Genomic DNA, 27356 nt, shown 5'->3' with positions numbered 1-27356 from the left:
GTACTAACTTAAATTCAGGGTTCCTGCAGTAAGTTTTCAGTAAGTAAACTTTACGACCTCTTTAAGACATTTTAAGACCATAAACATTGAAATTTAAGACTTACACGACACATTACCAAAAAGGTATCAAATCTCAAAATTCTGAAAAAAGAAATATTCATTTGAAATGTATTTCAATTAATTCAGTCATTGAAAAAGTATTAATTTAATTAACAAATAAAGAAATCACATTAGTAACCTAATTTCATTTCATTCAGCACTAAGTTCTAGGGGTGGGGGAAAAAATCGATTCACATATGAGTTGCGATTCAGTCTTCTAGCGATTCACATTTTTTTTATGTAAGCATATATTATATTAGAACAAGGGCCAAGGCCACAACGACCTGGGCTCAAAACCAGCACAGAGTCTAGTGCCAAACACACCCAGATCACACCCAGATCCTTGTAACCGCAGCTCACTCCCCGACTGTCCAGATCCCCTCTTCCAACTGTCCCACCAGGAAAGGCTCAACCAAGATTCTAAAAAGAAATGTACCTTTATCAGTTTTATTTATAAATCAAAGAGCAAAAATTGAGTTGTAAGAAGATCCTTCAGACAGATTTGAACACAAGACCCCTCAAACAGTAGCCCACATCCTTAACCACTGAGCTGTCAGGGATCATGACAATCTCCACTCAACATTGAAATTTGACATCTACCGATAGATCCATCTAGCAGGGCTGGGAAAGCAGCAGGGCTCCCCTGTTAGTTCACTGGGTTAGTGTGCATGCTCTTTCAGACATGCTGGGGCATAACCATAACAGCCTGGGTTCTAATCCAAATTTTAAATTGAACTTAAAAGTTACATTGTGGTCATGTGAGATGTGGGACTTCACCTTCAGTTTCATAAATATCGTCTCTCTCCTCTCCGCCAAACGCTTGTTAATCTCAGGAACATTCTCTGTAGTTTGTTTAGAAACAGAGTGCAAATTATACAATGATAATTGGGGAGGTCAGCTTCTTCTCCAGGGCGTATGAAGTAATATCTACGATTACAGGTAAGAACGATATATAAATGTACCAACCCCCCTGTTGTTTTTACCTCTTTTGAAGGGGTCCAAGTCTTAATTAGGGGGTCAAAGCCCCCCTTTAATTCAACTTTTTTGCTACTATGTAATAACTTTCTGCGGACAGCGTTTCTGGAAATGAACGAGGGTAAAATCTTTTTAGACCTCACTAAATGAAATGTAATACCTCGGATGAAATTCTGGCCGTTTTTAAGACGTTATAAAGCCTTAAATTAATACATTCAGAATGTTTGACTTAAGACTCCTTGGGAACCCTGTTATTATACAACGTCTACAACTTTCAAATTGTATTTCACACCATTTTTTTTTATTCATCAGTGTATTTAGACATTTGAGAGCTTACCTGTGGGGATTTTAAGTTATCCTTAAGTTTGTGCAATGACGTTCCAAGTGTTACTTTTTGCATTTGCAGAAAGCTAAAGGTTTTTTAAAGAAAATACATGATTTGGTAAAAAGGCAATGTATTGGAAAGCACATGATGTTTTGCATTACACTTCACAGACAAATGTTTCTTAAACAAATTTTATTGATCCAATTATCGCCATGAAAGCATGTCCAAACTGAATTCTTTACAACAGAAAAACTGAAATATTTTATTGTAAACCATGGAAAAACATGCCACAACAGCTCTGCTGAGGAGAGGGGGGAGAGACAACAAAGACCACAGGAGAATGCATTGCTTTAAGAAGTGTCCATAGTCTGTACAGTCTCCTCCACCAGGTCCAGGGGGATTACAGACTTTGTCAGAACTCCAGTCGTTCCTCTCTTGTACTTGTAGTTACCAGTTCTGATGGAAGTAAAAAGGATTTTTAAATCAATCTTTTTTTCTTTTCTTTTTAAACATAATTCCTTGCAAAAATCAGTACAAACCCATGCAAATTAGTTGTTATGTGTGAAATACAACACAGGGAATGTTGGGCAACAGGGCCACAATGCATTCCCAGGGTCAGTGTGTTAGCGTTCACCTGAGTAGAGGTGGGGTAAGGAAAACTAATAGGTAATCTACTTCTTTCAACACACACCCAGGTTTACTTACTCCAACAAGGCATCAAGCTCATCTAGTCTAAACAAAACAGGCCAAAGGTATAATTGTTAATTTAATGAATACTTGTCCCGGCATTTCAAGATGAGTAGACAGCTATTAGATGTTGCAATGCTGTTATTTATCAACTCGAGTGCCCCGGGATTTGAGGCCAACTTCTATTCAAGCACATGCCTGTGGCTTTACTGCCTTAAAAGTGTGCGTGGGTTTACAATTCACATGCGTAAAATTGATTTAGTACAAGTAAAGTACAGGGCATTGAGCACTTTTGATAAGAGCCCTGTTGAGACAAGTGGAAACTATTAGTGCTGTAGTCAAAGGGGACTTGTGTGAGGCAACATTACCGAGAACATTTATGTACAATTTGGGTCCAAAAACAGAGCCAAAAATGTTATCATAATATGCACCGATGGGGGGGAAACGGGGACTTGGAGTAAACCAAGGGAACCAAATTGAAACCACAAAAATGGTGTCTACAGTAGCACTCATGGGTCCAAAGAGGACCAGTCGATCAGTGAGTCTTACCTGACACCCTTCAGGTTGGCCTGGTCGTGAGGCCTGATGTAGTCCACCTTGCCCTTGGTGATGACACACAGGTCAATGTTGCTACCAGAGCCCAAGTCGTTGAAGATACCTGCTGCAATGGCGTCCCGGACCAGCCGCTTGGCATCGTTCTCCTGGGAAGAAGGACGACAGGAAACACTTGTGGTCATCATCTCCACCAAACACATTTCAACAAAAAGATTTATCTGGATTAATACAAAATGCTGTCTTGCAGCAGTTTCTGCATTATCGGGCCCCTATGCAGTCAGTCACACACACATGCCTGTGCCAAGATCAACAGTGTTAGAGAGACAGACTACATTATCATTTGACCACCAAGGGCTCCCCCTGCTGGCTATCTATAGAAACATTTTTTTCTTTTTTAAGATCTAAATCAGGGGTTCCCAATCCTGGTCCCCGGGCCTCCCTGCCCTGCATGTTTTAGATGTTTCCTTGTTCCAACACACCTGATTCAAATGAATGGTCGTTAGTAGGTTTCTGCATAACTAGATAACGCCCCATTCATTGGAATCAGGTGTTGAAGCAGGGAAACATCTAAAACATGCAGGACAGGGAGGCCCGAGGACCAGGATTGGGAACCCGTTCTAAATCATTCTGTGATCTAGCCGGTCACTAATTGGGCACCTTACCTGTGTGCATGGCTAAGTGAACACAAAACAACCTCTGCACATTTCTAATACTGTTTTCGAAAGAGCAAGCGGGAAAAGGCTATGATAGCACTTTATAATGCTTTATTGCGTCTTTGTGGGATTCAGAGTTTGAGCATGTACATTTGTGAGGAGGAGTGAGGGGTGGGATACAGAAATATATACAGCTTTTGATGCTTGGTACAGAACAGTTTAATGGTGGTCCATACGGGTATTGTAGTCCCCCCAAATAGTTCTCAAGATGGTTCTTTGTTCAAGATCTTTATGGTTAACCGAGTTAAGTATAAGACAGGTCTTGTTTGGACAAGGGGCTTTAAAAGTTCTGTCATCAAGACACTAACTTTCTCTTCCATCTTGAATCCGTCTAATTCTTGAGATGGTGTGTGCAGCAGGTCAAACTCACCTCCATATCAGGCTTGTAGCGGTCCTCAAACACGGCCATGGCTGCCAAAGACCCAGAGCCTAGACAATGGAGAAAGTCCAACAGTCAAGGGATGGGACAGCACATGCAACCAACACTGATCTCTGAAAACAGTGTAACACTGGGTATAGCTCAGTGGTACAGAATTTGACAGCAGGTTCAAACTCCTGCATATCGCTGTAGAGAAAAGCGTCTGCGAAATGAACATACATTTTATTATTACTAAAAAGCTGCATGAAGGAGAAATCAAAACAAATTAAGTGGTAACTCCATCTAGTCAATTCAGGAAGCATTGATATCCTAGATAGCAGCAGGCTCAGAGACCAAGCTCTGGAAGGATCTTTATGGATCTCTCAAGCCATTTCAGAACCACGGTGTGATTGGAGCAGTGTTTGGGAATCTCAAACAGCCTTGTCTGCAGTGCTAGGCCCAGTTCTTAAAACATCTTTCCATTTATCTTCCCCACTGCAATTTTGGCAGAAGCGTGAAATATTTAATTGGGGACAGCTTTTTATTTTATTCAAATATATATTGTGGTGATACAAGTAGTAAAAGGAACTGGTGTGACACAGACAATTCTCGAGTGATGCAAGAGAGCACGGCAGCAGTACTGAACATTTGACTTCATACAAACAAGACAAACGTGTTGTGTAACTCACCCATGGTGACGTAGGGCAGCTTATCGGTGGAGCCGTGGGGGTAGATGCTGTAGAGGTGAGGGCCATTGCAGTCTACTCCTCCCAGAACCAGTGCTGCACCTATGTAGCCCTGGTATCTGAGTGAAAGTTGTGGAAAGGCTAACAATTATCACAGGGCAGTTGAATTGCATTAAGTGAGACCATCTTTATTATTTTTTTATCAAGAAGATTTCTTTGTTGAGAACTATAATATAGGTATTGATTCAATTACTTTTCCTGAACTTAACAATAATATGGTTTTGTAAGTGATAGCCTACACAAATTACACAACTTGTAATGGGCACTACACCAATACTGCCCAGCGAAACATCTAGACAGCCTACATGAAACACAATTTCAGAAACAAAATAATACAGATAAACAAATAATGCATACAGTAATTGCGGGTGCTAGACGCCCGTTTGTATTCAGGCTCTAGATTATGAAGGACATTTTTCAAATAGCTAGCAATGTTGAAGTCCCCGAGTTTCCCTCTTCCTAAACTAACCCTGCTATTTGATTCCAACAAAGAGCATACTTCCTCTATGATGAATTAGATTAACCCATGATGACCTGCATGATGTTCAAAGAAGTTGCTACTATGCCTGGATTTTCCTCTATTTAGGACTTAAACTGCATCCAAATCTCAATCTTGACTTGTTCCATCACACCGGCTGGGCCAGTAGGACACCTTTCTTTTACATATGTCAGGATGTTATTTTAGCGCATTGTTAAGTCTTTTCGTCATTTTATTATAATAAAAAAGTGGCATAATGATAACAGACCAATCTTACGGCCTCTTAATGAGGACATAAGAACCAGTCCATACCTTAATTTAATTGATCTGGAGGAGGGGGAAACGTTGCATTATACCAGGGGTCTCCAACTCCGGTCCTGGAGAGCTACCATCCTGTAAGTTTTCACTTCAACTGCAAATAATGTAGCCTCATTCAGCTCATCATTCAGCTAATTATCAGAATCAGGTGTGCTAATTTGAGGTTGAAGTGAAAACAGTCTGGATGGTAGCTCTCCAGGAACAGGGTTGGAGACCCCTGCATTATACTGTATACCACTATACACTAGATGAACTAGGTATATTTGAGAAAAAATAACAGATATCTTAACAATATGGGAGTTGAACTTCATGAGTTAACATGAGCATGTATGAGATGCAATCTCAATTAGGGAGTGCCATTCTAGGTGTCCTAATATTTAGATTCAATTATTGCTGATTAGGGCAAACTCACCTAAAGAGCATTTGCTTGAGCATGCGGTTGGCCGTGGCCACCCGAGGCAGCCTGGCCGTGGACAGGGAGTGCAGCTCAAGGTTGGAAGAGATGATCTGGGTGGTCATCTCAGTGTCGGCGGCCGTACCAGCACCACAGCAACTGGACAAAGTGAGTAAAGGGCGTGTACACACAATTATGTTCCCACCTAGGTCTATACAGTTACATTTTAACAGGAAGCTTCAAGCTCAACTATGTTTAAACGTACTAGATGTTGGGGGAAATGTAGTGGATCTTGGAACAGTTCTTATCTGCCACAATCATGCCCTCTGTGGCTCTGGTGTCCGCTCCCAGGACAACCCCATCCTGAAGAGAAAACAGAATGGCGACTGGTTTAAGGAAATGGTTTGGACAAAAATTATAGGTCCATAAGTTTAGACACTTGGGTTATCAATTCCACAAAATTGGAACAAAACCATGAGAAAAGATATGTCAAGAATGTTGTACAAATACATAACTTGAACCGCATGCACATGCTATAAATTTATAAATATTCTTGATGTAGTGTTTAAACAGTATTTTACCTTAAACACAATACCACAGATGGTAGTTCCTGTTTTGCGGGCCGCTGGTGTGCTAGATCCTAATTTGGTCATCTCTGCCTCCAAAACAGCATTTCTGAAAAATATTTGACATTTTATGAATTGAGTTGATGCTTTTATCCAAAGCGACATAGTTAACTAAATAAACGCAATATTTTTGTTGACGTCCAGTTCAGCCAATTAAGGTTTGGAAATCTTTAACTCTTTATGCCAAAGGAGCAATTTGTTGCACAGCCAGCAGTACATACAATGTCATCAACAATCAACACACAAATTCACACAACAAACTGTTACTGTTAATAAGACAGTAATAATGTATTAATTTAGTATGTATTGTTTTTGTATGTTTTAAATATTTTGACCGTGTGAAATGTGTTAAATCGTTTTTTCCAGCGCAAGATTTATTTTTATTCAGGGTTACTAGTGTCGCTGGTTATAAATCTGGATAATAATAATTGTAAACAAAATATTGCCACTATAGTCCAACTAGCTACTGTACTGGTTGCCGGTAAGGATTTACTAGTACGAGTGGAGACGCAGGGATGAAGATGTAATGATAGGTTTTTCGCTGACAAGTTACTGCAGAGCTGCCTCAAATTGTGAACTGATATAAATTTTTGTCACTTTATTTCAAATAACCTGTGGCTATAGTCCATATCTTACTGAGACTAGTTAAGCTCTAATGACAAATAATTAGACTAGCTCTAGCTATAACTAAGATTAGTTCAAGTTACTGCTCAAATTGTAAACGCGTTAGACCCGTTAGCTCTAGCAAGCAGCTAGGCTACAGTTGTATTGCTCAGATTGGCTGTTACTTTGCAATATGATCCAGAATAACAAATATAAAAATGTTGGTTACCTTGACTTAACCTGTTTCTCAATTAAACTACATATTGTAATTCATTTAACAATGGGTTTAAGTTTGCACTGACTCATGCCATGGAAATGCCTGAGTCATTCAAGCAGGCCCAACGATGAACAACAATCAAATACATCTCAAAGCTAATACAACTTTTGTGGAAGCTTTAAGTTCCGCTATAAATACATGTTGAACCAAATGGAGACACCCCTTTTAATTCACATCTATCTCTTACCTCTTGCAATTTTCGAAACTGAAACCTCCGAACTGGGGCTGGCATACTGACAGAGTCGCCATTTTTTCGGTACTAATTTCTATTTCCGGGAGAAGTACGCCGTTTATTGTTTCGTCAAAATGTGGCATGCATTTCTGGTTGTCAGAATAAGAGCGTAGTCTGAAATAGGTCAGACCTTGAATGGTGGCGGGGATTTATTTTTATTTTTATTGATCAGAATAAAGAGTGCAAAGCATTAAAATTGTCAGGGGCATCAGAAGTAAGACACAATAATTTATTTTAAAATAAAAAGCCAAGTAGTATCTCAGACAGACTAACAATCAATATTAAAGGATTCAAATCATTTATGCAATCATTTAAAAACTTTAACCAGACTATTAAGTAGACCAAGCATCAAAGCTGTAGATGGCCTCACGTTAGTTTCTGTGGCAAGTGATCAGTGGCGCATTGAATCTCAAAACCGAGTTTTGGTCAGCGCCATGTAAACTACCGGCTTTTCCGGTCTTGCGCATTAGAGTGTATCGATGTGCTCCTGACTCAATGATAGGTCGATGCCATCTTTAACGAAGACAAAATTAGGGTGCTGCTAGTTTCCCCATTTTGGATTAGTTGAAAACGAATTAGTCTTTTGCAAAGACTTTGAAAAGTCATTATTTTGAGCCAAGTTCGAGAACAGAAAAAAAACATATTAGGGAAGATAGTTTGGGGGTATTTTGACTTCAGTTATGGAATGAAATCACCAGAATGAGCCGGTTGCCACAAATACCAAAATCAGGGGCCTTTGCTTCAAGCTGAGAAGTTAAGGGTGGGGACGTCCTGTTTTGGATTACAATTATTCAATACAATATTACACGAGAAGGTTCGATTAATAACATTATATTAAGGCATTTAAAAAGAAGAAGAAAAAATGTCTTAGCATCACAATCATAAACACACATTTGGTGTTTGACATTTATGCAGGGAGCAAATACCATTCTAAAGAGATCTCCAGAGTCTGTTTATCTCAGATAGCTGGTCTGTATTCCTCTGCAGTAAATCTAAAATAACAAGCACATGGTCCAAGAGGCCAGTTCAAGCTTGTTAACAAAATTTGTAGGAGAGAGGAGATGTGGAGAAGAGAGCACACATGGCGTATGTATAACCGACCCCCCCTCCTAGATTGTGTCCATGAGGGTGTGTGTTTGTGTGTGTGTGTGTGTGGGGGGGGGGTTCTAGCAACATAAGAAATCAGATTGATACAAAGGCACTGAAATTGTTAAGACAAGACAACACAAGAACCTGGCATAACATAACATCTGGCATAACATAACATATCATTCTGTGATGATTGTGCACATATTTCAATGAACTCTTCTCATTTATAACCTGTATTAATTAATGATGTGAGCCACATGACTTAAACACGTATGACCACACAATACAGTTATCAGTGCAAATGGGTATCTGTGTTAGTGTGTCTGATCAATCACCAGCATTAATTCAATTATTGGCTCATACAAATTCCTTTTGTATTCTTTTCAGGCCAAACAATATCTAAAATAGTTGTTTTACTTGTTTCAATAGAACGCCACAACGTTAGGGATTGGGTTGGATAGTGTTGGGATGGTTATACACTTTTGTGGTGGTGACCTTTTTTCTCTGACAGCAATAACTACCTGTTTCAGACATTTATGCATACTGTCCACCTTCAGACACTGTTAAAAAAGCTCCCAGCCTTGCTTTCCTTTAGGGATTTTTTGCAACAATACTACACATACAGTGTTGTATGGAGTGAAGCACTTGGGTGGATACAGGGTTATTTATTTCTGCTTTTTGCTTTGTCTAACACCCGCCTGGGGTCACAGAGATTTTTTATATTCACCATACTTCACATGGACACAAAGGCCTAATCAACGCTTACATGGCCTTTTAACATGATTAACGTTTTTTGTGTGTTTGTTTTGAAAAAGATTTTAGTGTATTCAATTGATTTCCAGTCATGATGTAGATACAGTCTCAATTTGTCTTGTTTCCATTTTTTAAAGATCAATTGTTTAAATACTGAGCCTAGTGTTTAGTACAGAATGCCTTTTCCTAATCTAAGTTTGCAGGTGTTGGACAGATGAATTGAGAAACTAAGATGGGAATCAATGTCATTCCCACATCTGTATATATACTGTACACATACTGTTGTGCATAAGTAAAGCAAAATATAGTGCAAATATAGTGTATTCACTCACTACTGGGTATCACATTTATTCCACCTGGCTAAGTGAACCAGTCACTCCAAAAATGGTGGAGGAATTCCTCCAATAAATTAAATCTAATGATTCCAATGCACAGCAGTTAAGAAGCTTTAAATGAGTGTTTGTGTTTGATTGTGAGCGTGTGTGTGTGTGTGTATATATATAATTGTGGTTGCTTGTGTATAGTACATTACTTTGAGGGAAGTGTTCACTAAGAGAAATTGAGTCTTTATATTGGATTCTATCTCCATGACAACCACCCATGTCCTCATAGTTAAGGGGTGTTGTCAATCAAGATGAAAGCGGACAAGAGGCATACAGACTGTAAACACACAGTGCATGAAGAGCATTCAGACCCCTTCACTTCTTCCACATTCCGTTACGTTACTGCCTTACTAAAAAGGGTTTTCGTGTCATCTACACACAATGCCCCATAATGACTAAAACAAATGGTATCAACTGTTTTTTATACATTTTGCCCAAGCCTCATTAGACTGCACACAGTAGGCTAACCACAAAATCAAAATATAAAGACTGGGCTGTAAACTGCAGCTTCTCTCAGCATGCATTTTATGTTGAATTTACCAACCAATCATTTACAAATGTGTACTGTAAACTTTATTTTTTCTACATAGGCCCATAGGATACTTTTTCTACATTTGCACATAATTAAAGACCGAGGTGGTAATTACATGGAAGTTTGAACTGGTCCAGAGAGGTTCTGTTGTGGACTGATGTAGACAGACATTGAGGAAAAGTAACTAATAGCTGATTTAGGGCATTTGTTAGCAAAAATTGGTTTAACATTAAGAAACATGAACATAGAATTGCAGATGATTTAATGGTTTGGCTTGTCTATAAAGATGAGCTCTACAAAGTTGAAATTAAAGTTTAAACAACACCAACTATTATCCATTCTATAATCTTTTTTCCTCTGCAAAATTCATTTGAACCTGAGAAACTGTCCATGTGGGTAAGTTGAGAAGTTGGCAACAATGTTCTCTATTATTTATCCACCACATAATAATAATAATAATAATATATGAGAATTTTGTCTGAGTTAAGTAATATCCAAGATTATACGTTGTTGTCTTTTTACTCAACTGAGTACCAATTGTAATATTTTAAGGTGAGCTACGGACTGACTTTCAGGGCTAACTTGTAATAAGTAACACACAGACATTGTAACCAAACCTTGTGTCAGATTGTCTCTTCTGCGGTCACAGTGTCCAAGCTACACCCACACCTCCCAGGTGCATAGGAAGTGGATTTTGCAAAGGGACAGTAGAGCCTCTGACAACAGTAAATCACACTACATCACACTGCTGTATAGGTCAAGTATTCAAGTTTGATTTAAATGTAATATGACACACATAATTCACAGTTCCTGAGTCTTTTTGAGTTGGTATGGTGGTGCAGTGCCTTGCATGTCCTGGGTTTGGTTCTTGAATGTGACACTGTGCGGTGCTCAGGTGGGCTATTCTGGCCTCTCTATGTGCACTTTGCATGTTCTTTCCATGCTCACATGGGCTTATTTGCATAATCCCATTATGAAAACATATAGAACGGGTCCCCCTGCTGCTCACCGGATGAGTGCACGTATGATGTCGGCTGAGGCCATACCACAGTGGCCTACGCTCCAATCCCTTTGCCGCATGTCTTCCACACACTCTCTCTTCATGCCTTTCCTGTCACACTCCTAAACTGTCCATAAAGCATAAAAAAACTTTAAAAATCTTTAAAAACGTACACAAATTGCTATCCTGCCTGCCCATGTCCCTGGTTTGGACTCCTAGCTGCCCTGGGAGGAATGAAAGATAGGACTAAAGCAGAGACACATTTCTCTAGGGGACGCCCGGCATGTGTTTGTATGTTTTGCCGCTCACAGCATGTGTGTGCCACATTTGTGAGATAAATAAAGGATTCTTCTCCTCCTTCTTTTGAGCTTAACGGCACAGAAAATAATGTTTTTAGGACATGATGAGAAACAGAATGAATTTGTGGCAATAACACTGTTCCAAAAGGAAGGCGTTGTGAAAGCCTTAGGGTTGTGGAGTAATCCTACACCGAAGTGCATCACCGTTGTCCTGGTGATCTGGGTAATGTTGTGCCATGGACAGAATCTGTGCCAACCTAGTGCCAGCTGGAGGTTCGAGGTCGCTTAGAAAAACCCTAATTCCATATCAGGAGTATCGGATCAAATAAAGCTTGCCAAATCAAAACATTCTGAGGGCTTCCCATTGACTCATTGCGTAATTAAAGGGGAGTGGGCAAAACAGAGGGTTTAAATGTTATTAGAGAGATCTCAGTGAGGGATAGAAAAGAGTTACCGCATTTGAACATAATCCAGGAAGTGTGTCAAGGGAATCATCTCTTATCACACTAATCACTCTTCGCTCATCCTTATAATTTTTTTGAATCTCTTGATCTTTGTACAATGGATGTGTAGTGTAAATGTAGATGAGGTAATAGCTAACTGCTGTCTACTAATGGTGCCTTAGACTTTTCCATCACTGAAGAACAACCCAAAAAAGGCACAATAATTATTTATTCAGGACAATCAAAATACAAGTTTATAAAGAATCCACTGGGCTTTTGAAAAAAAAAAAAAAGATTAGGACCTTGGTGATTGGTCAAAGAGTAACAAAAGTTGAACAATTTAAAATAAAATTGACAGTAAGCACTTAATTGTTTTCTGACTGGTTGAATGCGTTTCTAAGTTTAAATATGAATTTACAAAACGTTTGAAAAGTTTGCAAGAAGATTATTATTGTAATATATACACTCTAAGCATGTCAACAATGACACTGATGTTGACCTATACTTTTAATAAAGTGTCAGGTAAAAATATATACAATAAAATACTTATTTCATATGTATATGTACAGCCCTGAGTATAGGTACAAAAATAAGTCATTTGAAGTCTAAATCATTCTTAAATGCATTGACTTTCTGAAGTTTGTGACACATCATCCTCTGATTTCCTACCTAGGAAATAACTGGGAGACATTTACAGACTTCTATAAACACCATAACATTTCCCTTTCCATTAGTACATTTAAATGTATACATTTTTACAACATATTAAGGATTAGTCATCCAACTTCCAGGTTTCTATCAAATGACGAAACATGTTTTATTTCTTTTTACTTACAGTGCAACCATTTTTCCTTCTAGGTTATGGGTTCCAGACATGACCACATGAACAGCCTCTGGGAACACTGAGTTCCAAAACTGCAGGTCAGTAGAGATTGGTATTTCGGTTTATGTGCATTAGTGTTTGTGTGTGTGCGTTTGTGTGTGTGTGTACACATTTGACCTGTAGTCACAACAGCTTGTCGAGTTCCCCAATTACAAACTGGACAGGTCTTACAAGCACACACCATCACAATTAAAATGCTTTTCTTTGAGAACGAAAAAGGATAAAATACAGAATACCACATACTTCACTCCAACACGTGCACACACACACACACAATTGACAATAATCAACACAGATGGGACTTTTGGAAAGACACAGAATGAGAAGGTATACAGGAAAAAGGAAAGAACACGTTTCTCTTTCAGTCAACCTTCAAATGTTGCACCTGAACGAGAAAGAGAGCTAGAGAGAAAGTCGGCAAGCAATTAAGCAGAGAGTGTCCTTTATCACTCTGTTATTGTGCCTGTTTGAACTCGAGGGAGAGTGGGAGGAAAAGCATGTGTGTATGTGTGTGCATAGTGGTTCGGTTCGTGGGGGGGGGGGGGGGGGGGGGGGGGGGGGTCTAGCACTGGGAGCAGGTGTTTGAGTGGCTAGAGTTCCTGGGGCCTGAAAGCAGCAATCCCCTGGCGGAGACAATGGAACCCTTTAACTGGGCTTCCTGACAGCACAAACCAGGTTGTTGGCCCAACAACATGGCAGCCTGAAGGACCACTCCAAAGTCATTATTTAGCTGCTTGACGTGAAAGGTCTTCCTTCAATCAAGCTTTGAAGAACATGTGTCAGGTCAGGAAAACTTTTTAACAATATATGTCAGTCACAGTTTCAATTAACAAGGATCAATCTTAACAAATAGAATGTATATAAATATATATATTTATATATATATATATACATATGTATATATAACTATTTTATTCATACTCAACACAACTTTAAAGAGTTCCATGAACTACCCCTGTGTCTTTGAGTGATTCAATAAAAAATGAGTTGAAAGTTTTGATAGTGATACTATTGTGGATTCAGCTTTGCTTTGATGCAAGTAAACAATTTGATCGTGTCAGATAATTTGTTTAGGAAAAATATAGATTTCTAAATTGTCAATAGTGTGGAATGTCCATCCATCCATTTGTCTTCATCTACACATCCAGGGTGGGGTAGCGGTGGTGACAGGCTAAGCATGGGATTCCAGAGCCCCAGGGAAAACGTCCAAACGAAGGTGCCCAGGATGCATCCTACTCAGATGGCCTAAACACCTCCACCGGCTCCTTTCAACACACAGGAGCAGCGGCTTCCTCCGGAACACTGAATGTGGAACTTTGAGAATCTTTTTTATTGTAACTCCACAATTGTAACAAAGTTGCAAAACAGACAAAAGTTTCATCTTTAACTGATTGATTTGTGTATTTGATGATTCAATCACATTTTGGCCCCCAAGCTTTTGTAAACATTGCAATCACTAGTGTAGAACTGCAGACCATTAAAAAAAATTGAGGCAGGACTGTCATGTACTTTATTGTCAAGTTTTCAAATATCTATAGACATTTATCTATTCTTCGACCTCAAAGTAAACACAAACAGTTTCAAGGTTTTAATACTTCCTCTTGCATATGATTATACATCATAATGCAAAGTAAGGAGTACTATAGAAATAGCACATTAAGTGATTTGGAGGTAGAAAAGTTTATTTGGACACAGTATGAAGAGGTAAGATAAGAAAAATGGCAGTTGAAGGCAAGAGTTGCCAGATCAATAATGGAATTGCCACCCAAAACATTTTCCCATTCACCGCTGTCTCTGCCATCTTTGGTGGAGATACATGGAGGTCTGAGAAATGTAATGATACATGTCATGCAAAAGGAAATAAGGTCTTCTATGGTAAAATGTTTTATTAAGCACGAGTTTGTACAAACACATGTCTACAGAACATGACAGTATTTTGTGTCTAAGTAACATGTTGGGGAAGGCGATTAATGCGTCCTGTGTTTTCAAGAAACAACACCTACCCAAAATAATGATTTTTTTCTCCAAAATCTTATACCAGAATTGCATGTTTATCCCTAACATTCTCTCAATAATTGTTGTCCCAATCTTAATTACATGTATCAATGTTTACAGACTTGGAGTTAAACAAATCATAATGTATTGAATAATTCATCAATAATTTATTTGTATGAATTTGAAACACAAAGTTACACAATACAAACAATACAAACAATACTAACACAATTATAATATCCTAGGTTGGTAGACTGTACAGACAAAAACAAACAGAACTGTGATTCCAGTGTCACCACAATCTAGGATTGCACACAGCACAGCAGTTGGCCTCCATTTATCCAGGATGCATTATTAGCATCATACAGTGTACTGAAATTCAGATAAATATATATAGGACTATGGTGCCAATGGACCAAATGTAAAAAATTGTAAAAGTGAGACATTTAATATGCATACAGTATATTATTATATTTCTCCTAACCACATTGCTTCTGGAATAGAGTCACAATTTGTGGCAACAAATTGTACCTTACCTTCATTTAATGTGGTTCTAAAATTGCACTTCACTGATTTGCAAAGGCTACTTAAGAAAACTACAAAGAAGCTCCTTCAGGTTATCAAGTATGCCAGTTATTCAAAATCCTATGATAAAATTCAACAGTTTTTATATTTCTGAAAACATTCCAAGATAACCAACTAGCCCATGACATTCTGAAGGTCAAAGTATGAATGTTTATGCTAACAACAATTCAAATAGTCTGAATAAAATAAACTATTTTTTTCTCTCTCACATACACACATGCACACACAAAAACATACACACAATCTCAGTTTTTTTTCCAGAATGACAGAGTTACATGGAAAAACAAATACAATGTGGATTAAGCCCTCTGTTACTCTGTAAAAAGGGCTATACAAATATATTTTTATTTGATTTGGATTATTTGCTTCCTTAAGTCTACTTGGACTTCACATAGTAATGGCATATTGTTTGGTAAACATAGTGCTTGTATGAGTTATCATTAAAGTGTACCATCAGCAAGAGAAAGGAAAAGGAGTGTGAGGAACAAAAAGGTCCATTATGTAACAATGTTTCAAATGTCTCAATTCACAGTTCCATCTTCAACATGGCATTTGTATTATGTTTACAAATCATGAGTGTTAGAACCTTTCAGGTTCTTGATCAATTCAGAGATTTTTGTTACATGGCTGAGGGAGTATCATCAGAGTGTGTGCATGTGTGTGTGTGTGTGTGTGTGTGTGTGTGTGTGGGTGTGGGTGTGGGTGTGGGTGTGTGTGTTTTGTTAATGCTGTATACACACACATCATTGGCCTCTACTGTTGCAATACTTTAGTTTATATTTTTGCACAACTATTCTATTCATCACCTAAAAACACCATAACATGTATTTTAGCTCTGGATTTATTTGCAGTTTTTCTTGTTAAAGTGTAATCGCATGTGTACAGTGTAAAAATGTAAAATGTACTGAAATACTCTGTAGCTGCAGTGTGTACAATTAATTTATTTTATGTACACACTGTGATTACATATTTTGAGGCACTCATGTAAACTGCCATTTCTTTTCCATTCATTTTTGCCCAAAATGTATACAAAATATATAATTAAGATTTGTTTTAATGTATTTCTACACTTACCTACTAAATACAACCAAATTCAAATAATAAAACAAACATTTTCAGCTTCAAATTTCATCTAAGATTTTCCCATGTGTCTGTGTGTGTAATGGTTGACTCACTATTGAAACATTTTTAGTTTTACACCATTCTTTCTATAAAAAGAAGAGCAGAAAGGGTGAAGAGAGCACAGTAAAAGAGATGTTAAACTGGAGATGTCTTTAAGTTGCATACTGCAAATATATAGTAGAACAGGAATGAAAGCAATCCGAACCAGTCTAAAGCAATAAACTGTAGTAATAACCCACGGCACAATGCCTAAACTAGCCAGCTTTGAGTTAGCCCTGTGATGTGTTTAATTCACACACGCACACACACACGCACACACACACGCACGCACGCACGCACGCATGCATGCAAAGGCAAACACAGTCCCTCGCTCAACACACATTCTCACTTTTACCACCACTGACACCATTTGAGCAACACTGACACCCCATGTGATCCCCCCTCCTCCTCACCCTCATGCCCTCTTGGCATGCAGCATCTCAATGAGAAGGTTGTTACAGGGCACCTCTCCACTCAGGTGCTTGTAACACAGGTAGTCCTCCGCCTGGATGCTGAGCAGGCGCAGCTCACTGAGTCGCAGCAGCAGTTGGCTGAATTTGTCGAGGTACTGTGGATAGGCACACAGCGTGTACTCTAGCAGAGCCCCATTCACCTGTTCCTGAACACTCTCAACAAATGACTGGTTCTCCAGAAGCTTTACATCTGTGGGAAGAAATGAGAGAGAAGGGGCTTGAGGATGGTAAACTGAAGCGGTATATTGTATATGGTCAGTAGTTTATATAAAGAACGCTCGAACAAATATAGGAGAAAAATGTACGTGTGTTACACATAAAAATACTGACACAGTCACTGTGGGCATATCTGAGGACCAAAAATTCTGAATGTCTAACGTTAGGCATGCTTGTAGAAAGACAATAGTTTCCTATCTACTTGGATGAGTTCCCATTGAGGGGAGGAGGAGCCCCATATAAGCCTCAAAGGTGAAGCGAAAATTGCCATGGAAAATAAACAGTGCTAAATAAAAATGCGAAGGGGATCGAAGAAGGAGAATGGAAGAATAGTGACAGACTACCTGGCTTGAGTAAGGCAGATGAAAGATCCACATGAGCACCTCCAAAGCCCACGCAAACATCCATATGCTGCGCAGTGCAAGAGGCTTCAAGCACTCTCATTATTAAAAGCAGCTTTTGTTCACAGTGGTTTGGCACTAAATTGCTACCGCTTAAGGGAATGCCGACGATAAAAGGGCCATTTTCCCATCTCCGAGAGCTACAGACTCTCTGTGTGTCTATCAGGACCATCAACTGATGCTAGGGTCAATCCATTAAGCTTCTATTGAGCATGGTTCAGAACAAGGACTCCTATCGTTTCCTTTGTAAACACGACTCTATTCAGAGTGGCCCCTGATTCGAATTAAGCCCATTACCTGTGCAAAAATCTTTTCTCTATTTAGAGTAAATCATTAAGCTTTTTACAATAAAAGTGACAAAGCAGCAATGTTCCAACCCCCAATAACATACATTTGAGTCAATGCAGTATCACACTCAAATTAATTGCTCTGGATCTGAATCAAATGGAAGGACTTCATGATGGGTTTTTTAAATGTAATGAATGGGAATGGTTTAAAGGGTGTTGCTAAAGATTGCAATTTCATTGTAATAATGTTCCAATTCTAGACCAATGCCTATCTTATACTGAACCCTGAAATTGTTTCACTTGTGTGTCTCATCATACTCCCATATTGAAATGTCTACCCTGTATACACTACTAGTCGCACAAAAATAATCTTTGATAAGCCATTTGAAAATAAACATTACATAAATACATGTATACTGTAAATATATTCACAGACACTTCACTAACTATTAATTAAGATGATACAAAAAAATCATAATTTGCATATATATAAATATATATAATTTATCTCTGCAGTGAACACATCACAGCCTAAACTGTCTGCAGCAGTTTTCTTGTTAGATCTTAAGAAACGTGGTTGGGAAACTGAAAATCTGCCATTTCCTTTCTTCAAGTAACAAATAATAAGATCTTCCTCTAAATTCAAACCGTTGTTCAATGACATGTTAGCCTTCAAAACGGTAATAAATGTGTGAAGCTTGTGCAAATATATACAGTATATCTAAATTATACAGGTTACATAAAGCTACTTACCAGGATTGAAGAGGATGAGGAACTTTAAGCAGGCCAGTTCTCGGCGGTCCACCTGTAAGCTCTGCAGTTTGTCCACCAGCTCCTGTCCCCTCTGGACCAGACTGCTGAGTGTGGCTCCTGCCTGGTAAGCTATGGACACCAGCTCTACCTGATATACAGAAATATAGTCAGAAAGATCTGGAACCTGTATGTGTTTAGCTGGAACATGTATGTGTGCAGCTAAGCACAAAAGTATATTGTAATAGTTAAGGAATAGTTTGCTGATCTGTGCCATAACACAATAGTACATATAGCAGTATAATTATTTCTGAGAATCATTGTAATCATACATTGGTAATGCATTGGATTTTGTTGGAGAGTGGTCAAATATCCATGGTTCTTTTTGTGGAGCAACTCTAACTTGGAGATGATGATGATGCTAAGGATGATAGTTGCACCTGAACTCACCTCCTGTCCGGTGACCAGAAGAACACTTCCCCCTTTTCCATGATGGACTTGTCTGGAGATGAAATCTAACACTAATAGCTCACTCCAGCAGTTGTGAAGAAGCTTCATCTGGTCTCCAACCTGAAGGCAAAGCAAATGATGAAAAACATTTAGAAATGTTCTTTGCCCTCTGACCTGCTGTGATCCATGTGGCAGAGTTGTAGTCTGACTTGTATTCAGTAATGAAATGAATGACATGTAATAAAACACCTAGTGGTCCATCAACCATAGACCTATTGTAGGTGTATTTTCAAGGAGATGACTTCATCTTCAAACTACAGTCTTAAAAGTCAGTGGCATAGTTCATATTAGTCCTCACGTATCATTCTCATTCCGTATTAGCATCAGATTTGCTGATGGCTAAAACATTCATTTTCAAACTATTTGCTTAACTAGTCAAATACTGTCCAACTTACAAACTATTATGCAGAACCTGTTTCTGACTTCCTATGAATGAGCCTTACAATAACACTTGATCTTAATTTGACACAATTTAACTGTAACAATGTTGTAGTTGTATATGAACTGCAATATCATTGTGTGGTATAACAGCAGCACAGATTAGATTAGACATTATTAGATTAAAGGTTAAAATGATTTTTAGAACAGCTACATATATTGTATTTTTCTCTCACAAGATGGTTATTACTCATGTTACTCACTGCATGTAAAAAATGTGTTCTCAGATGTAATACCTTTACCATGCATTTGAAGATAAAAAGGTTGCAGACAAAAAGGTTCAGAGAACAGAGAAGAAAAAAGACAGAGTGAAAATCGACATTCCGAGGCTGCTAAGCAACCAGGCCACTTGTGGATGTGATAAAAGACAACCCTATTTTCTACAGTTTCTACAGGATAGGACTTACCTCATTATAGACATTGTAAGTGCAGGTGTATAACTGTGCACTGCATATTACTACAACTCTTTCCACATCTGCCTCAATTTTGTATTGAAAGTATCAAATAGTGGATACCTATACAGCTTATATATTTTTTAGTACAACAAAGCTGTAAAACTGCTGAAAAGCATGGATTATATTTGTAGAATTCTATGCTTTGGCAAGATAACTTAATATATAGTCATTAACTATTTTTTAACCTTTATCTCAGATACTCTTATACCAGATCTTTGTAATACAACCTTGTTGTACATTTTCACATTTTCCTCTGGGGTAAATGTAACATAGGTCACTACAGAGTCGTATTTGATTGTAAACGGGTGAACACAGGCACACATGCACACACACCTGTCTGATGTGGATGAAAGACACAAAGACCTGGAAACAACCCATCAACACATTCTTTTAGAGAGTAAATATTGTCCCATAAACCATCACAAATACACTGGGTAAACATGGACAAAACATGGCAGCATGCTACAAGTTATGATTCATGGTGGTAAAAAACAACTTTGATGTCGAATTTAATCTAAAATGTGAGTCGTTTGAAGCTGAAACAGTACCAGAACATGCCATCAATAACCTCTGTAAACTAATTGTCTATGCCCATGAGCTGTGTTAATTTTGTAAACGCTTTGTTGAACTTTGTTATTGGCTATAGTCTAGAATATATGTCACCTTTAAGAAGTATCAGCTATGATTGAAAGTGATGAAAGATAGATAATACTTTTGTTTGATAAAATGCTAGAAATAACATTCTTAAAACTGAACCTAAAGAGAAAATACTTTCTCTCGTGTCCACACAAAAATACCCAAACACACTGAATTCTGCAATCCAGAATTCACATTCTGCTCGTATCCATTTGATGGAATGTCTTTTGCACCAGCACAAATAGCTGATTGGGGAATTTGGCAGAAGGCTTATTTTTCACAATTCATTGGTTTTAATGTTTCTTTTGGTGAGTTGACAGTGAAATACACCTTCGGTTTAAAAATGCATGTTATATTTGCAGTTCTTTAAAATCATTATCATTCTGCAGTTTGGCACACCATTAAGATATTTCAGGCACAAAGAGGGGTCAAACTAGGTAATTAAACACACCATATGTTGTGATGGTTGATAACACCTGTTACAGTTCATTGTAGTACCGCTAATTCGTTAATCATCCAATTGTGCAAGCTTTTTGAAGTCAAACTGCATTTTTGCAATAACTTCATGTCTGCTTTAGGTTATAGCTAGGATATTCTAACTATTCAATTCACGATAAATGAATATTTATATTGACTGAATTTTTTCACTATTGGCAATCAGGATTCATTTAATTTTTGTATTAATATATCTAGTTGAGAATGCACTGTATATGTACATCTTCATTGTATATTTACGTCAACATTATTGCATTAGTGAAACTTTATTGCACATGCCATGTAGGAGCAAATTATGTAACTGATCAGATGTAGAAAACAAGATATGGTTTATCTATAGTTACATCACTATTTAACAGATAGTTGGTATTGTTACATTAATACATGAACATCTCTTGAATATTTAGACAGGATTATCATATATTGATTTTAACTCAGTTTATGAACCAGTTAACCAGTGTATCATTGTTAGACCCATGCCAAACCACAATGTCTCATTAGAGTGTGAAGGTAATTGTTGGTGCTAAGCTGATTAGCAATTCACCTCCCTCAGTTGATATTTGACAAACCTGAATTAGTATTAGCTTGCTCTGAAAGTACATATGAGGGGTACATTAATATACGAAAGTATATTCCGTTATTTTAAATTATATTTTTTTGGTCAAGTTCATTTAAGTTAACTTAATTTAAGTTACATTAATTTATGTTATGTATCTCACTGCTGAGTTGCTTTTCAGGTTGAAATAAAAGCAGTTGTTTGACTGGCGTTGTGTCAGTCACTTCTACCTGTCAACATGTTTTCATCATGTTTGACACCTCAGAAGGGAGGAAGTCGCTATTAAACATGCAGGTCTATGTGTAAACTGATAAATGTTTACAGAGTTTAGGTTGTGTTTCTACATATGTGTGTATTATGCGTGTGTGTGAGAGAGTGAGAGTGAGTGAGTGAGAGTGATATAGAGAGAGAGAGACTTGAAAACGCATGCACAGCTATAAGAATAGTGAGTTAGGCTCACAAGATCCCTGCGTTTCACAAATTATTATTTTAATGTATATTATTGTCCAGGAGCACAACTACAAAATACCACAACTACGGTAGGATGTAACGAACAGTCATACACAAGACTATTTAAATCATAGTGTAAAATACAATTGCACCCACAAATGTCCCTAATGTACCTAAAACACAAAGACTTGTTCTGAGACAAAGTATTGTAACATGAAAAAACACCCCGTAGGATTCCTCATAAGAACAACAAAAACAAACTTTCTCAGATATTCAGGATGGTTGAATGTCCTACCTTGAGCTCCTTGAAGAAGATGCAGCTGCGTGCCCACTCCACCACAGAGAACAACGTCTGGTCGGCCATGACACACATGACACTGAAGGTGCTGGCCCTCTCCATCTTCCCTCTGCTGCTCTGCTCCTGCTGGAGATGGGCAGCAATCTTACTCTGCACCTGCAGCTCATCAGGGTCACAGCGCAAAATCTCCAGCACCAACTGAGGCACCCCAACAGCCTGAGGTGAGCCTGGTACCGAGTCTGGAGAACTTGTATATTGGTCTGGGTATTCTGACTTGATCACCCGGTTGGGGAAGGAGCTGTACTGGTAATAAACTGGTTGGGAGGCGTTGGTGGGCACTGGTACCCCCAGTGATGGAGGTCCATAGAGGTTGTGGTTGTAGTCTGTTGGGGGGAGGGAGGTGGGGGTGGTCTGGAGGATGCCCTTGGGCAACGGGTGCAGTGCTGGTAGGCTGCTGGTGAAGCTGCAGTCCACCTGACTGGTAGAACCCAGAGGGGTGCTGGTTTCCATCTTGAGGCTGCTGGCTCGTATTAAAGCCTTTTTTTGCTGCTTAAGGGCCCGGTCACGCTTGTACATGGGGCCAAATTTATTCCTGCCACCTCTCATTCGGTCTGCACGAACCGCTGAAAGATGAGGTTGAAGAAATAATCAGTCAACTGATAGCTGTCTAATTGCTGCCTTTTTCATCACAATCAGTCTTGAATTGTGACAATGTGAGAGGAAAAAAAACAAGTATTACTGTCATGTAACATATGCAACATTATTATTTCAGTGTTATTCATAAAATTTAAATCTAAATTAATCTTCCAATCATTTTTGCCAGGACTTTCAAAAACGTTATTATTGAAAACATTGTGAACATGACTTTCAAACAATATAAACAAAAAGGAGAAATGTTCCATTAACGATTTTAAGACAATTTGAAGAAACACATTGAGGCTTTTATTAAATGAAGAATTCAAGAATGTCGAAATAGCCTTATACAGAAAAGTAGCCTATCTATTTATTTAGGCTACTTAAGTTTATGATATTTGAGTTTATGATTTCTGAAGAGTCTGGCTACTTCAGATCTGAGCAAGTTACACAATGAAGCTTATAGATACACCACGTGCAAAGAGATATCAATACAATCCGAATAATATGAGTATTTCCTACCTTCTAATCGCATTCCAACACTTAGACATTTCTGGAATCGACAAAATGGACACCGTTTCCTCTGAGTTTTGTCAATTTTACAATTCTGATTCTCTGCACATGTATACCTCTTATTGTTTTGAACAGTCCTTTTGAAAAAGCCCTGTGAATGAAAAAACTAATCTATATTACAAAACAATGTTTGAATATCTGAAATTATTCAATTATTACATTTTGTATTGGGAAGAATCGAAATAGTTGACACGATATATTTAGGATAAAGTAGTGTCTATTTAGAAAACGACTAAAGCACACAGCCTACCTTACAACTCTCACAAGTTAATAGACCATAATGGTATCCAGACACCTTATCACCACACACAGGACATAGCTCTTCCAAATCAACATCATAACTGTACTCCATTCCGTTCAACGGAACACCTGTAAATAAGAATACACATATTATTTATCAAATGCACGTGATTGTCTAAATCCATTCAACATATATATATATATATATATATATATATATATATATATATATATATACATACACACATTTAAATACCAATGTTCCAAAACAAAACATGTTGTGTTTTTATTTTAGCAAGATTTACCATTATCATAGATAAATACTCAGAAACTTTCACATACCTGGAAGTCCCCCGGCGCTCTCCTCTAGGTGATGACTGTAATTTTTGGTGTCTGTTTGGATATGCATCCAGGACCAATGAAAATAAAGCGGTAGAAATGTACTGTAGAAATTGCTTATAAACGGGGATGTCACGAAGGTTTAACGTTAAACGAGTAACTGGAAAACGAGCAGCGCCGTACCCTTGTCGCCGACACCATGTGCACTGACTTGCTTTCCTCATATTTAGAGATTCAAAAGGATGGATGGGAGGGTCTTATTAAAGTACCCATGCCCATGTCATGCCAATGAGTGACAGAAGACGCCTCCGTGGTTAATTGTCCATATACTAGAATGTGTTCATCATTGTGGTTGTGGTGGTTGTGGGTCATCTGTAGGCTACAGGTAGGCTACAGAACGTTTATTTTCCCCACATTATAACGTATTTAATATTTAATTCAAATTACGCCACAAGGAATGTTAACATAGCTCATTATTGACAGGTACATAGCCTATGTACAAATTAGTGTTAAAATGCTGCAAATGCCGCCGGACGAATAGGTCTAAAGATATGTGTTCTCTTTTCTTCTATGTAAAAAAAAACACGCATCACGAATAATTATACTTACACTAAATTGTATCCTACAACACCTACAACTTTGGCTATAATTTCCTCAGGATCACTGAAATACATATATTTATTATACACGTATGTAGGCCTATTTATTGCAGATTATGGACATCTCACATACGCATTTGCCAGCCTCAACCTTCCTACTTGCTAAATACAATGAATATACAGAATGTAGGCTATATAAGACCATAAGCATAGGCTGCCAAAGGACTCCAAAATTAGACGCTTGCTGCCGTATGATTTTCAACATATTATCATGATAATATCTTTGAATTTAGTTCAATGCTGGCATGCCTATTGGCTAGGATTCGTTTTAGTTATGCCTACACTACACAAAACACCCTTTCCAACAAAGAAACATTGGTTTCAATATTTTCAGTTCTCCAATTTCATTATTCTTCTCACCTGTCACACGATCAATTTGCTCTTGTCCTTGGTGCAGGCCCTCAAATCCTATACTCATGTAAGACCAACCACCTAGTGCATTTATGAATTAAAGATTTGTTATGCAGGCTACAATAACAAAATGTTTTCCCACACATAAACTATGAACTATTGGATATAGCACAATGTCAGAATGACATGATAGAACATATTATTAAACCCATCCAGAACCATTTTGAAGTTGTGGAGTTCCGGTAAACGTTCTCAAAGCCAAAAATAATTTAGGTACGAAAGGTTTATTTTCAGGGAGTTTCTGTTGTTACAAATGCACTTTTACATACAATTTAGTCTATATAAATTTTATCTATTGCTTTTTTGCACCCTTGGCCTATTGTGTAGTCAGTATTGACATGGCGTAGCCTATCTAGCTATAACCAACAATTTATCTCTAAAGTATTCGATAGCCTACTCGATAGCCACATTAGTGTTACGACGATCTGATTATGCTCGAAATGTTAAATTAAATTAAATATCCATGCAACTGGCATACACATCTATAAGTTATTGTTGCATATATGCAAAATAATAACAAATCATGCAGATTGGACATTAAACCACGCACCGGCCGCCTCTCGCGGACACTGTGTTCTTTTAAATAGAAGGTTCAATACCATGTTACTTAGATTGACAAATACATCTGCTAAGAATAGCCGAGTCTCACTGGTAGCTCTTGTGCTATAGTCATTATCGTCATTAAAATAGCCTACACCGTTGCTTTGATCTTTTAGTCAACAAGTGTAGCCCCTAATTCTATATCTTTATTATTAGACGAATAATAAACAGTGATCATCTTTCTAAATCTAACAGGCCTACATGAAAGAGCAATAGCAGGCCATATGTAAATTAAGAGAACATCAATGTGAATATCAGTTTACTTTTAACTAGGCAACTTCAGTGTACGAATGTGATGACATTTAATGCGATTGAGGCGTAGGCTAAATGCTCTGTCTGTCAATGACGTAGTGTTTTGACAGAATAGATAGGCTAAAACGCAGGAGAGTAAGCCGTGGTTTTTTCCCTGTTTAGACTTCGGTGTTCCTGTTTTAAAAAGATTACAATTCAAAACAAGCCACGAGATCACGTCACAGTCCTGTGCTTTATCCAGTGCAGCACATCTCTGTGCAAACCTTTGAACGCACCATGGATAGCTGGAGACCTCCGTAATAGACAACTGGCAACCGTAATTTCATTCTAAAAAGAAGTGCACAATAAAACGTCGTACCAGAGATGACGGTTTATGGGCTGGTGTTTCACAGATTGCATGCATTGTTTGGGAATATAGAATTGGTTCTAGTCGACACTGTTTTAGGCAATAGAGAAATTGAACAGCTGCCTATAAAGTCCCCTTCACCAAACTCCTCTTTATACACTTCAACAAAAGACAGACAAAGAGAGCTTTTGACAAGGTCGTCCTCGTCCTTGTATCAGAGTCACTGAGGAGTGAATTAATTATGTTTCCATTTCTTTTTAAGGCTATTCTTTTCTTGTTTTCAGCACAGAACATTACATTTTGATGTAGGAAAAAATAGCCAGCCAGGTATGCAGAAGAGAAAAGCAGCTTAATCCCACATATTTCAAACTTGAACAGAAATTTGATTTGATGCCTTCTTAACAGATAACAATCTTTAATCTTTTTAGGGGAATTGTTTGCACATTCATTTGTCAGAAGAAGTGTGTTGCAGCATACAACATAAACACTTGTAATTTACACTCACTTAATCATGTCCAAATCACCTTAAAATATGTTCTTAATTAATCAAACCTACTGAATATGCACGTGTGACTTGATAAACAGGTCAGCCTCAGTGAAGTGCTGCAGAGTAATCAATCTGAGATTAGATAACTGAATACTTGGTTACAAGTGTAATGGTTGTCAGCCTGACTGCTGATTCCAGCAAGGCTCCAGTTGAAATGTCCACCACTAAATGTTGTCCTCTGTCTCTGGTGGATGCCAACTGGCACCCACCCAGTGAGCTAGCCTGCTTCATGGCCTTGAAGCTGAAACAGCCACAACCTCATGGGCCTCAAACACCACAGTT

The 27356-nt window shown here is 38.1% G+C and overlaps 2 protein-coding genes across 3 annotated transcripts; both read right to left on the bottom strand.

Annotated features, from left to right (window-relative positions):
* Positions 1 to 1576: 1576 nt before the first annotated feature.
* Positions 1577 to 7469, bottom strand: psmb7 (proteasome 20S subunit beta 7). 2 transcript variants are annotated; one of them, XM_084687110.1, is made up of 8 exons: positions 7342 to 7469; positions 6230 to 6323; positions 5914 to 6011; positions 5667 to 5807; positions 4402 to 4517; positions 3725 to 3783; positions 2636 to 2787; positions 1577 to 1855 (listed from the first exon to the last, which is right to left on the bottom strand). In XM_084687110.1, exons 1-8 carry the CDS (start codon positions 7467 to 7469, stop codon positions 1750 to 1752), a joined length of 894 nt encoding a protein of 297 aa, XP_084543236.1. In that variant the 3' UTR covers positions 1577 to 1749. The 2 variants fall into 2 exon arrangements, with proteins under 2 accessions (XP_084543236.1, XP_084543237.1); XM_084687111.1 differs by lacking the exon at positions 1577 to 1855 and adding an exon at positions 1983 to 2131 and having other exon boundaries at positions 7342 to 7460.
* A 9455-nt stretch (positions 7470 to 16924) lies between these two features.
* Positions 16925 to 24444, bottom strand: nr5a1b (nuclear receptor subfamily 5, group A, member 1b). Its single transcript, XM_084686339.1, has 7 exons — positions 24263 to 24444; positions 23931 to 24049; positions 23630 to 23771; positions 22472 to 23097; positions 19087 to 19206; positions 18640 to 18787; positions 16925 to 17172 (listed from the first exon to the last, which is right to left on the bottom strand). Exons 1-7 carry the CDS (start codon positions 24327 to 24329, stop codon positions 16925 to 16927), a joined length of 1470 nt encoding a protein of 489 aa, XP_084542465.1. The 5' UTR covers positions 24330 to 24444.
* Positions 24445 to 27356: the final 2912 nt, after the last annotated feature.

The sequence above is a fragment of the Hypomesus nipponensis genome, chromosome 22 (assembly GCF_054491055.1).
Source record: "Hypomesus nipponensis isolate SF chromosome 22, ASM5449105v1, whole genome shotgun sequence".
Lineage (NCBI taxonomy): Eukaryota > Metazoa > Chordata > Actinopteri > Osmeriformes > Osmeridae > Hypomesus > Hypomesus nipponensis.
This window is presented reverse-complemented; position numbering and strand designations above follow the sequence as displayed.

What these genes read in the sequence shown, in the direction of transcription:
- psmb7 (XM_084687110.1), bottom strand. Translation starts at nt 7,469, where the DNA reads ATGCCACATTTTGACGAAACAATAAACGGCGTACTTCTCCCGGAAATA. An exon ending in TCTGTGGTATTGTGTTTAAG is followed by an intron (nt 6,012 to 6,229) that starts GTAAAATACTGT and finishes TTTTCTCTTCAG; the next exon opens with GATGGGGTTGTCCTGGGAGC. An exon ending in GCTGCCCTACGTCACCATGG is followed by an intron (nt 3,784 to 4,401) that starts GTGAGTTACACA and finishes TCCATTGTCTAG; the next exon opens with GCTCTGGGTCTTTGGCAGCC.
- nr5a1b (XM_084686339.1), bottom strand. Translation starts at nt 24,329, where the DNA reads ATGCATATCCAAACAGACACCAAAAATTACAGTCATCACCTAGAGGAG. An exon ending in TCTTCTTCAAGGAGCTCAAG is followed by an intron (nt 19,207 to 22,471) that starts GTAGGACATTCA and finishes CTTTGCCTTCAG; the next exon opens with GTTGGAGACCAGATGAAGCT. An exon ending in CCTCATCCTCTTCAATCCTG is followed by an intron (nt 17,173 to 18,639) that starts GTAAGTAGCTTT and finishes TTCTTCCCACAG; the next exon opens with ATGTAAAGCTTCTGGAGAAC.